This window comes from Phasianus colchicus, chromosome 2, assembly GCF_987193195.1.
Source record: "Phasianus colchicus chromosome 2, bPhaCol1.hap1.1, whole genome shotgun sequence".
In the NCBI taxonomy this organism is placed as follows: domain Eukaryota; kingdom Metazoa; phylum Chordata; class Aves; order Galliformes; family Phasianidae; genus Phasianus; species Phasianus colchicus.
The window spans coordinates 52,638,073-52,651,360 of record NC_143437.1 but is presented as its reverse complement, the minus strand read 5'-3'; the positions used below and the strand labels follow the sequence as shown (position 1 = coordinate 52,651,360).

Below are 13,288 nucleotides of genomic sequence, written 5' to 3'. Positions count from 1 at the left end.
TCTTTAATGGTAACTACAGGATGAAATTTCCCAACCATACATTCTTTTCCTGTTGCTGTATGATTTACAAGTAACAAACAATATTGTCTTGGTGACGCTGTTACTTACTGAGAAAACTGGAGTTTGTCAAATATTTTTATTTCCACATCTTTGGGATCTGCTGCTCTGACTCAAACATTTGGATAATTTTCCTTGCAGTTTTGAGGTTTTAGCCCTTCTGGTTTATAATGCTACCAACAACATCAATTTAGAAGAGCAAGACATCCGACAAAAGCTCATAAGTAATAACGAGTCCATAGCAGAGGGATATAGGCTTCATACAGTGGAAGTTGATCCAGTGGGTAAGTAGATTCAGCCTTATTACACAACTGATTTTATTTGACTGTCCAAAAATAAGCATCTCCTGTGTCAAGATAATCATACATTTTCAAACAGTATAGCTATTTCAGATTTTGAATTGTCCCTTTTAGCCTCATTGCTCCATTGATCTCAGAGAGACATCAAGATATCTCTTTTAAAACAAATATAGCTGTCAAGATTGCTTCAGTCAGTGTTTTGTTGTCTGGTTCAAAGAGGCTAGGACATTTCCTTTTGACTGCTTTGGTTGTTTGAAAATAAAGAAGTATGATATACAGCCAGAGATGCTATGAGACATTTTTGACCACTGAGGACCCTCATATCTTCTCCTCAGCCTGCTTTATGATTCTACCAACTGCTGTCCTTTATCAATCTTCTTCCAGCTATTGTGTATCCCCCAGATTTTTGCAGTCATCTTCTAGTACGAGATTGCTCTTACTTTGGTAAGGAAAAGGGAGAGGCTGGTGGAATGCAAGTGGATGCAGTTTGCACATTCAGTGCTTTTCCTTCAGCATCAGTAGCAGTATGTTTTGTCCCTTGCTGTACACCCCTCCCTTATCACTAGTCTATAGAAAACATTCAAGCATTTCATCTGAAGAGAGCTACATGCTGCAGAATGGATAGTGAGCTAAGGGCAAAATGGAACACAGATGAAGAAATTTGTAATTAACACTAATTGAGATGTTTTTATTTTTACAGAAAAATGTTTAGCTGAAGAAAACCCTCCAAACTATTTTTGGCCAGACACCAGACCAACAGTTACCAACTTTACATTTTGCCATGGGAGTTCAGTTCAGATTGCATCAAGAACCTGGTAGGTGGTCAAAGACCAGAGAAGCTGAGAGCTTCTCTTCTTTTCTTCATCCTCCACACCAGATGTCATTGAATGATACCAGATGTTGTTGAATGATATCACAGAAGGATGATTTCTATGCGGTGAGAGATCATGTGTGTGCAGTAGGAGTACATACTTCATTAATAAGATAAAAAAGCTTATCTATTACTACTGTAGGATGTATTGAGACCCGCAATTAATACATAATCAAAGAGAAAATAGCACCTTCTTACTGAACAAACATGCTTTCTTCAATTTGTGATGTTTATGTTGCCAAAATCAAATATCTGCAACTACTTGACTACCTATCTCAACTTGTGCAAGAAACTTTTTGACAAAAGTTTTGCAAAGATGAGTTGTATATTTATTTAATTTAATCCAGAATTTCTTATCCAGTTAAATGAAAGTAAAATAAATGCTTTGAAACAAGAACATCACTAGTAATTAGTCATATGTGAAGGTGGGGATAGTCTAATGCTCAAAGATTTGGACTTATGCTTTTAAGGTTGAGGATAATTTTTCCCTAATGTAGCCTTTCTTTGTGAACATCAACAAATTATTTAAACACTGTAACTCTATTTCCACTTTGTAAAAAGAGAATATTATGACTTCCTTTGATATATTACTAAAATAATATGGCTTTGATCTACTATGAGTGTCTTGAATGCAGTATTAATTAATCTCTTCAGTATTTAGGATGATCAACAATCATCCTACTGCAATACAGTAGTCTCATCCACCCACACTGCATCTGGAACATGTTCTGAGAAGACTAGATCTTTCACTTTTTATAAACAATATGTCAACATGAGTAGGAATCAGCTTTGAGGTTCTATGCCAAACAGGAAAACAACCAGCATTATTTTTAACTAACTCACTTCCTCAGCCTCCTAATCTTATACAAAAACAGCTAGATTCTGATTGAACAACTTTTGTTTTCAAGTAAGTAGTGCATGGGTCGGATTGTTTTTATGTCAGTCTCCAAATCATTAAAAATTAAGCTTCTGGCCTTTGCTGCCTCAGTATTCCTTATCTTTATTATTCATTTGTGGTATAAACAATACTGTTGGTTATCTGTCTGCCACACTTCTTCTAAAAAAAGTTACTGTGTTCTGTGTTGCACTGGGTTTTCTATGCCCACATTAGCTTTTACCTATACAGAACACAGGTGTGGTGTGTTTTATTCTGAGAGACAAAGGAATCTGTCCCCATGGTGTTTTCTAGATTTGTGCTTCCAAGAGTGCTATTATAATAAAGATGATCAACCAAGGAATATCTTTATTCAAGCACATACTGAGTGAAAAGCTAAATTTTTACCTTTCTCAATCCTGTCTTTGTTATACTATGGTATCATGGTTCTCCTGAAAGGAAATCTAGGAAAAAGTGTGTTTAATTTCAGAGCTATATCTGGGAATTTTGCTATGGTAAGGCTTTATAGGAAAGCATTTTGAAAAAACTTACAGTCTTTTAATGTCTGTCACTCATCTTAGACCTGTATCTGATGGTGACCTTCTGGTTTTCATAGGTGGTGTAGCATTCTATCTCTGCACAGCTCTTGTTCTTGTTCTTCTGAGAGTATTAATGCTAGCTATTGATCTGATCAAAGCCATTTATATCAAAGGAAAAATAAACAGCATCTGATAAGGCTATATTAGATAGGAACGTAATAGCTTTTGTCAACGTTTGGGTCTTTTCTGAAATACACATTTTCTGCTAATTAATTTTTCAAGTCAGTGTTGCAATCAGCAGTAAATATGTCCAAAGGAACTGGAGTTTCTCTCAACTCCTTAACTCTATAGATCACGTTTCCACCGTCTAGCATACATTTAATTTCAGGGAGCTAGTATTGCAAGAAAATTTGTGAATCAACAATATCGTATTATGATACATGCAAAACAATTATGAAACATCTAAATAATTACGCTATTGTATTTCATGTGCATTTTGTCATTTTTCCTCTTTAGCTATTTGGGTCTGCAGAATTACACCTCATATTGGGGCCAACCAGATCTTAGAAATTGCACAGGTAAGTGTATAGATACTGATTTTTGCCTGAAGTAACAGCTTTATGTATTTTGGTTTCTAACTACTATAAGGAGGAAAGTTACACTAAGGCAGAATGCATTCCTCATTTTTACTATTATTGTTTTGTTTTGTTTCGTTTTTTAAAAAGAAAAAGATACAGACAAAGCTCTAGGGAAGTGCACCAAATTGAATCCAACCCACCCATTCTGGATATCAGTTAATGAAATGAATCAAATTCTTCAGGTAATTTCAAGAATAGAGGCAGGAGGTACCAGTCTGATACTCAAGTTTGTACAAATTTTTAAATATTTCTAATGCCCATACATACCAGGGTAAAGAATTCTACTCTTTTCACAGAGCTTATGATCAGACATTTTCAGATTTATTATCCGTTTGAAAAGTAACCCTTGATATCATTCTGGTGTTAAAGGAGTTAACAAATAAACAGACAACTTTTTTTTTGCCCTCTGTTTTAGTGCCAGAGTTAGTGAAGAGCAGGATATTCTCAAAGGTAACTCAGAGCTACAGCAAGCTGTTCCTTCTGCATTGCTTTCCCATAGAAGACTTTTTATCTTACACCACTGATGGGGATTTCATATGGAGCCTGGCTACCTAATTTGGTGGATTGTGATGAGTACTTATAGTCACATTATATGAAAACATTTTTTGTTCTGAAATGAACACTCAAAAGCTGCATTATAAAACTCAGCTTTAGAAACACCCACAGTCACATGCAGACCGAAGAAGGCTGATCTTCTTTTGAAATCTTATTTGTGATTTTTCAGTAAATATAAAATATTTTGACATTGTAAAATTTAAGTATTTACAGTTTTCTACCCAGATGGCTCCAAGCATTATTTAACATGCAGTTTATACTAAAGCTTTGTCACTAGACAAAATGTCAACCTTTCCTTAGTAGGAAGATTCTTCTCATGAAATTTGCCTCTGTGTTGTATTGCCCAGCCCTGTCAGTAAGAGTGCACTCACACAAATGAATTGATAACACTCACAGTGGGGTCAGACTTTCTCCCCAGAGATGAAAAGTGAATATTTTGTCAGTAGTGGTGACTTTGGGACACATTGATTTCACTTCAAGGGGGACAAAGAAGCACGTATTGGGGTTTTTTTGTTGGTTTTTGGTTGGTTGGTTGGTTGTTGTTGTTTTGTTGTTGTTGTTACTTTTCCCATTTCTTTTCAAAAAGAGATGATATCATAAAGAGAAGAAAAAAGAAAAAATGCTTTTTTTTCTTACTCCCCTTTCTATCAATCAGCCCTTTCAGTAGTTGCTCTGATTTACAAATTCAGATCAAAATAGTGTAAAGTAAGACACAACCAATGCAGACAGTATATAAGAATTAGCAGGTTATATATGCTTTAAATGAAAACATGAATGAGATAAAATAATACAATTTCATGTTTATTACAAGTACCACAGAACATGCTCTATCTTTTCAGTAATGAGGATAAAAATTTGTATTTCTAAATTACCTCAAGATTGGTACAGATTATTTACTATTTTTGCTTCAACAGAAAATGCAGCGGATATTGCCAATCAGCTTCTGAATCTCACTGGTGAAGGGCAGCAGCTTACCTCAGACAAAGTAAATGATGTCGTCCAGAAACTCAAAAAAATTGTGAATGATGAAGAAATTGATGAATCCCTAGGTTCTACTGTGGTGACAATTTTTTCCAATATTCTAAACAGTTCAGACAGTGTATTGGCAGCATCATCTTCAGAGTAAGTATTTCTGCATTTGCTTTTAATAAAATTTAGGAAATTGATTCATTCTTCCATATAAATACCATAAAAGAAAAAAAAAATTCTGATTTCTGTGAAACGAAATTCCAAATGAGTTAAGCAGATATTTCTTCTTGTAATAAAAGTAATGTATGTGACAAAATATTTTAATGGAAAAAAAGACTTCTGATGAATGATACAGCGTATATTCAGAAGTTGTCAGAAGATAATTTCAGGACCAGTGACATGTAAATCAGACAAATTCTAACTATCAAAACCTTCTACACATATATTTACAGCCTGACAGTCTCCTTGTGGATACAAAACTGGGTGACAGAAACATAATAAGAGGATTGCCTTAAGGTGAATGGAATACATGGAGAGCATATAGAATAGAATAAAATAATTTTATTTCTGTTTTCAGAGCTCTTAAAACTATTGATGCCTTGGCTTTAAAGATCCAATTCACAGGACCATCCATGAGTATTTCAACACGCAATCTTGCACTTGGAGTGTCTTCTGTAAACTCAACTTCATTCAGAGGTTCTTCTTTCAGTGTCAGTCCACAGAATAATGCATCTGATTTCCAGGTATGGCATGGGCAGTTGTGTTTGAGCATGAAATGTGACTGTTATTCCAAGTACGTTTACTATGTTTTTGTGAAACTGTTTACAACTCCCTATTTCCCCCCCTGCTTTCCATTTTCTTTTTCCTGTAATCATCCAAACAGGTTAACACAGCATTTACTTGAGTGGCAGGAATGCCAGATGGACCCCGATATGTTCCATACAGATGAAAAATTATTGCTTACAAATCCAGGAATAGATTTGATCTTTTTCTCCTTTTTTTTTTAAAAAAAAAAAAAAAAAACTAATGAAAAGGGAAAATCATCTTTATCAACCTATTGTGTTACCCATTATGTACTAACAACTTTATCAATGCATTTCAGGTTTAGCATGAGACAAGTAAATGTAGATATATATACACGTAGCTTTCTGCAGATCCAGTAGATATTCAACCTTCCCGTACAGTTTAAATGCTGCTAACAGAGGCCTAAGGCTGATTCAGTTGTTCACATGAAGGTTGTTAGGCTAGTGCTGCCTGGGGTGTCCATGAGTGTTCAAGACATTCATACAGAGCTTGACCGATCAGCACAGATATATGAAAAATAAAAGGACACATCCCTCAAAATGCAGAATGGTCTCCAGTACTACAGTACAAGCTGCTGTAGTAATTTATCATCACCTCAAAAATAGTTTTTCATCTTTTTTTCACAAATGAATGAAAATGCACAGGTATCTAAATGCTATGAAATAGCATCTGAGATGCACAGTACCTACTGGGATTAAACAGAAGAAAAAAAAAAAACACCAGCAATCTACTATAATTTGGGCCAAAGAACCCAAATCTGAACTCAGACTAAACATGACACTATGATAATGGTTAAAGAATAATCACTAGAGTGTAAGCATCTAATGGAACTAAATTCATTCATGCAACAAACTAGCCAGACATCAATCTCATGTTTACATAAGCTACCATGTACTTTAAAAACAAAAAGCAATAATGAAGACAGTGTTTAGTAGTACTAGTAGTATAGGCTTCAGGTGTTTTATTTGCTCTTTATGTAGACTTTGGAGCAAAACTCAAATGAGTTTTGAATAGATGCAAATGGGTTGAATGTAATTGATTTTTCACACATTCATATTCATAGAAATTTTAGCTAAACTTTATTTGAATCAGTTTTATTAGAAATGTCTGATGATTTTAAATCTACTTTTGTTTAGCTCTCATATTAATCATAGTATCATAGAATGGCTTGGGTTGGGAGGGACCTTAAAGATCATCCAATTCCAACCCCCCTGCGATGGGCAGGCTTGCCCATGGCCCCATCTACCTCCAGGGGTGGAGCATCTCTGAAGTTCAATAGCTGATTGTTCTTTGATTTTTATCAAAGGAATATTTCTTCTCCAGATTTCATTCTGTATTTATGGAAAGAGGAAAGGAAAAATTCTGAAATTGGGCTTGGGATGTTTGCATGTATAATAAGAATTACCATCTGTGGCTTGAGAACATCCAGGAATTTTCTTGCCCTGGAATAATTTATTAGAGCACTGTCTAAATAATCATAAAATCAAAACTCCGTCAAGTTATTTATAATGTTCCTTTTGGAACACAAGATTGTTCACAGACTTTTACATTTCCAGAATTCTTAGCACCCTTCCTACCAGAAAAGTCAGCAACTATTGTGGTCGCAGTTTCTATTTTCCATGCCTATCAAGAAAGATATTTGCTATCCCTGCTGGAAGAAGATTCTCCTCTGAAAGCACAGGATTTTTATCAGCAGTGTGATTATCTAGGATCATCAGGGAGCCTTAAAGTCTTTAAACTGTATGTCAGAGTGTTTCCAGATTTTCTTTCATATTTTTTCTTGATGTAGATATCAAGCAAATGTAACCATGGTAATTTGGAAAGATTCTATTTTAGTCCCTTTTGTCTTTTTGTTTCTTGCCAAACCTTTGACTAAGTTAGGTTATGGTGATTCATATTATTAAATTGTTCCTGTAATATATCCTTGCTTCTTCATAAAAACCTCTTCCACTCCATTTGCAGACAGTACCTAATGGGACATCTGTATTGCGTGTGTATCTTTTGCTTAATGTGGCAGCATTACACTTTGACAATCTTTTATTCAAGTGCATTTATCCCTGTTAGGGAATACCTATGAACTACTTATTAATTTCCAGTGTTGCCTGCGAAACACAATAAATCACTGAAAGTTTATAATTTGAATAAGTCTATTGGTAGCCTATGACCTGTAACCTTCTAATAATTAATGATGCTTATAGAATCATATGATCAGTCATCAGAGACATAAACACAACTTGGGTCTGAAGAAATCAGGAGTGTGAATTTCCTCATCTTGCAGTAAAATTCTTGAACACTTTTACAATAGAGCCAGTATTAGATGAATTACTCCTCTCTCTCTGATGGATAGCCTGGTCCACATTGAGTTTGTCATGGTGAGAGCAGGCAGTCATAGACATACTGACAGATAGCTAATGAAAAACAAGCTTGCATTCTCATTTATTTTTGCTCACTTCTTACATACATGTGTCATAAAGGACTTTCAGCTGTCTGGCATGTTGCCAATATTGTTTATTCTCATGATAAAAAAATGTCTTTTTTTTTAATGCTGCATTGCATGATAATTGTAGAGTGGTGACACTATTATTTTAAAGTCTCCTTTCTGTGACATAGAAACTATAAAAGCTAGTAAGATAATTAATTCAGATATTAGATCAAGCCCAAAACTACAACTAAAGAAAGAATGATTGGAGCATATTTTTTCTGTTTTCAACATTGTTTTGTATGAGGAAATATATCTCAGTGGTTACTGAAAATTATTAAAACTGCCATTATTGCCATTTCAGTATTTTCAAATCATCATTATATCAGTGAAACAGAGCTTTTTCTTTTTTTTTTTTTTAATCTACTGTCTTCCTGTAACAAAAACAATAATTTCATGCTGAGTATGAAAAAGCCTCCACAGCTAATTTAAAAAAAAAAAAAAAATTGAATTGTATCTTGCATAGGCACAGGTAAAATTAATGTTGAAAGTTCTAGTCCAATGTTTTAGACATCTTCATAAAGGGTTTGAACACGGTTGTGGACAAAGGATGGCTTTGTTTTGCTTTTTGTTTGAATGTGTTCTTTTTTTCTGTTGTTTTTATTTAACAGATAGACTTTGACAAGGATCAGACAAATGCCATTGCTTCTGTCATTCTGCCACCAAGTTTACTGAAGAATTTAAGTCAAGATGACTTTGAAGTTATATCAAGGGCTCAATTCACTTTCTTCAACAAAAATGGTCTTTTTCAGGTAAACTTCAGTGTGTTTGAAGTAATTTCAGCTAGTGTAAGGCAAAGGCAGCTGCTAAACATTTCCTATAGGTATCAGATGATGGTAGCAAATGTAGGCATTAGAGACATTTGAATTCAGAGTGACAAAATAGCCATTCACACTGAATTAGTGTGAGCAGTTTAATAGCGGTACATTCCTGTGACATTGACGTAAACATTTTTTTCAGAGTAATCCACAGCAAGCTGGATCCCATCTGATTACAATCAGTCTAAAGTAGTGAGGACCTTGATAGGGAGTATCTTCTAAAGAGGTGCTTTTATACAAGTCACTGATGTTCAGTGGAGCTGGGTTCTTTTATATCAGTTGGGAATTTGGCCTGTAATGCTGCTGTTATTTCTCTTTTCCTTGAAAGAGTTGATTGAAAGTCATGCCCAATGGGCTACTTATATCTATTCTGAAATTCTGGACTGATTACCACTGTCCAGAGAACATTTTTTTCTATACATACTATTCTTTTTATGTGCTCTCATAAGCAGCCTTTATTTTAATGATGTCTGGATCTATTTACAGACAACCTAGTCATGGAATAAGGATAACTATATATTGGTACCTGAAAACAGAAGGGACCCAGATTTATAGTTTTTTCTTCTCCTTTGTGTCCATGCACATAGTAATCATAAATATTTCCTGCATGTTTAATGCAAAAAAAAAAAAAAAAAAAAAAAAAAAGTAGGATTAGGAAGAGTTTTGCAGCTTGGAAAAAAAGCACAATAGCATACCTACTCTAGCAGGAAAAAAAAGAAAAAAAAAGGGACTTAATTAATAAGGAAATGTTTCATAGTGAACTGCAGGCTATAATTCAGAAGGCTTTAGTTTGTTTTCCCATTACTGTTTTAAGTGACCTTTGACTCTTGTGCATCCGCAGAAATCTGTAGTATTGTATTGTTCCTATATTATCATTTTTATTGGCAGTGTATCCAGATTCTTCAGATAATCAAGGCAAGAAATTACCCATGACCCTCAGTTACCTTCTACAATACACCCTGAAGTATGTTTAACTATTTAAATTAGTATTCATTTTAAGGCCACTCTTAGAAGAAACAGGATAAATATCCTTTAGTAAAGAACCAAGAAAATATGGATATAGGATTGTCATAATTAGATAAAATTAAACCAAGTCTAAGTGTTTTCTTTAATGGTGATTTTAAGTGATTCTTAATCATTTGCTGAAAATCTGTCAATGGTTTTTGGGCCCAATTTGGCCCAATTCTATGACTAAATGGGGTGGAGGGACTCACAGCCCCACACCCTGGGACAGTGGAAAGGGGGAAAAAGGAAAAAAGTAGGGAGATGGGCCTAAAAACAAAACAGTGGCAACAAGCTAAGGGAGAAAACTAACCTACTAAATAGGATACTAGAATGCGATATAGCGTAATATAATACACGATGTTATGATGTGGAATATGGATAACAAAAAATCATAAAGCCTTGACAAAAACAAAAGAAAAAAATTCCAACAAAACATGCGATCAAAATTCCATAAGCTGCTTTATCATGGAAAGGAATGCACGTATCCTAGTGCAGGAGCAGGCATCAGTATCCCAAGCAAAGGAGCACAGTGCCAGTTGAGACCCCCTAAGTTACAAAGGTGCTACTGTCTGGCACATGTGACAATGAACTGATAAGAGACTAGCTGGAGAGTAGGGAAAATACCCTAAAACCAATGAAGTGAACACTTAATTTTAGGCAATTGCAGTACGTAGTGACCTGGAAGTTTAAAGTTTCTGGTTTCCAAAAGGACAACCAGTTGTATAACCATTCAGGCTTTGATGGAGCTTCTTCACAAGAAAATCAAATTTTCAAAGCACTACCATTTTAATAAATTCGCAGGTTCCAAGGAAAACTTCTCTTTTGGAAAATTCTCAACCTGATATTTTTCATTTAAAGATATAGATGGTATTAGTATCTTCAATTTACATTCCCACTAAATATGACTTTACAGTATTCCTTTGAATTTTTTTACTATATGATTATAAGATGGAGGATAGCTAAACAACTATACACAGAAAATAGAATATTATTCAAAAACTTTGCACCTAGCAAAAAAAAAAAAAGCATCAACAGCAAGACAAGAAAGTTGGTTCATTCTCCTGTAGGGAAATAAGCTTATCATATCATGGTTTGTTATCTGCTACTTTGTTTGAGTTACAACTTTGGTGGCATTAGACAAAATTATTAAAAGGGGAAAGGGTGCCTTCTAACCTCTTATTGTAATAATGCCTATATATATTTATGACTATGAGGAAAATTTGGAAACTTCCATGAAGAAAATCCATTATTTTATTTTATAAACAGAATGTTATTACATTATGTGATCAAAAGTGCAAAAATGCTGACAGTTTATTTATTCTGGCATGCTTCAAAAATGAAAGTGTACTCTGGCTTTTCTTTTATGTCCTGAGTAAGTGATTATGTTTTTTTCTGAATCTTTTAAAGGATGCAGAAACTCCTGGCAACTTGACCAGTTTTGTGGTGGCATGCAGTATTGGAAACATAACTATTCGAGATCTTCAGGAATATGTGAAGATTACAATTAAACATACAAAAATTCAAGTAAGAAGAGACTGATTATTCAGAACAACAGGAATGCAGAGTATATATAAAAGGGCTACTTCAAAATTAATGCCTCCTATCTTATGATCGTGACCCACAACCTCAGTGGCAGATAAGGCAGTATGGCAGTATAGATTGAACATTTTTTTGCTGTGAGACAGATGGCAACAGACAGGCAGTCTGATGAGATGCCATCTGACATGGAAGTGCATTTCAAGTAAAGGTGTTTCACTGAATTCTTCCATGGGGAAAAAATGGCACCCACTGACATTCATCAACAGTTGCTGAACATCGGTGGAGACAAAACAGTGGATGTGAGCACAGTGAGGCAGTGAGTGAGTGGTGTGTTTCAGCAGTGGTAACAGCAGCACTGGGTCACCTCCACTTGGGCACATTTCTAAAACAAGCATGGCATGCAGGCTCTTGTTCTTTGCTTGCAAAAATTCATAGCTAATGGTGGTGACTATGCTGAAAAATAGCATTTTGTAGCTGAGAATTTGCTCTATCAAGTGGCGGCATTGTGTTCTTAGTGTCTGTTGTAGTTTCTATGGAAATAATTAGGAGGCATTACTTATAGTGTGACCTAGTAGTAAAGACTGAGCATATAGCTTCATTGATTTTAGCAGATTTTATATATAAACTCAAATGTAAATAAAATCTCTATCAAAGCAAGTAAGCAAAAAGTGAAAAATAAATAACCTCTCTCATTCTCACACATTCCTAATCCATCCATGATTTATTTGAAAGACTGTTGATTCTGGCACTCAGAGGCAATTTGTGCAAATAACTATTTGTAAAACCCATGTTCATGATCAGTTTATGACAATGTTCTGACCAGGAACATTATTTATTGCACTGGAACTTTAAAATGACACAAATTCTTTGATTAAAGAGAAATTTCTTCATTAATAATTCCCAAAACTATTTTTTTGTTATGCGGTTTCCTGTACAAGAAGAATGGGCAGAACCACATTTTTAAAAGATATAATTAACTCATGGAAATAAAGCCCCAGTGCTACCCTTCGGTACCTACAGTTTCAGTTAAAAATATAAAACCACAGCTGCCAATAGTTACTGCAAAAGAGACAACAGCATTAGAGAAATGAAGAAAGATGATGTTGAAATTCAGTATGTAGGTAGATTTTTTACACAGTGAGAAGTTGATTCATTATTTTCACATTTCAATTCACTTTACATCTTGGTTTTATAACTATTTCAAGGTTAGGTTCAACAACCTTCACTCAGGTTCAGCAGACTTTTGCATGGTTGTGAGGCCAGTTACACAGAGGATTCACTGAGAAGTCCTGAGGACCTAAATAGTAAAAAAAAAATTAGACACTGTAAAGACATCATACTCATGGATTACTTTAGTGAGACAAGAAAATGGTCGCATTCTGAGGATGTGGAAAGCTAATACTCCTTTTTGTAATCTGTGCAATTCTGTATTTCTAGCAGAATAAGGTCTAGCAGAATTCTACCTAGAATTGTACTGTCCTTCTAGCAGAAATGTATGTAGAAAAACATTTTCTGAAAATGCATGTATTGATGAGATTTGTATCTGAAGACATATAAAAAGTCTCTTCTGTGTGTTCTTAGGAAGATCCTAAGCCTACCTGTGTCTTCTGGGATATGGCCAAAAATGGTAAGTTTAAAAATACCATCATTTCTTTTATGTGAATAAAAAATCAGTCACTCTCTTTGTTCCTTTTTGCTTCTTTATCACTTTGAAAAATTAGGTGACATCTTTAGACTACACCATTTCTTCTTGTTAGTAAAGTCACTTGTAAAAGCAGATGTTAAATATTCTTATTAAAAGTTTTACTTGTAATCTTGGTTAGCACTTTAAATTTGTAATG

The 13,288-nt window shown here is 34.6% G+C and overlaps 1 protein-coding gene across 4 annotated transcripts in view; it reads left to right on the top strand.

The window, feature by feature from the left end:
• Positions 1–13,288, top strand: part of ADGRG6 (adhesion G protein-coupled receptor G6) — a 110,806-nt gene that overhangs the window by 76,010 nt on the left and 21,508 nt on the right. For all 4 annotated transcript variants that reach the window (XM_031611256.2, XM_090135696.1, XM_090135697.1 and 1 more), the window contains 8 exons: positions 199–341; positions 1,057–1,171; positions 3,157–3,218; positions 4,748–4,955; positions 5,380–5,545; positions 8,697–8,837; positions 11,316–11,432; positions 13,029–13,074. In XM_031611256.2, the coding sequence (XP_031467116.2) occupies positions 199–341; positions 1,057–1,171; positions 3,157–3,218; positions 4,748–4,955; positions 5,380–5,545; positions 8,697–8,837; positions 11,316–11,432; positions 13,029–13,074 (998 nt within the window). The remainder of the gene's footprint in view (positions 1–198; positions 342–1,056; positions 1,172–3,156; positions 3,219–4,747; positions 4,956–5,379; positions 5,546–8,696; positions 8,838–11,315; positions 11,433–13,028; positions 13,075–13,288) is intronic.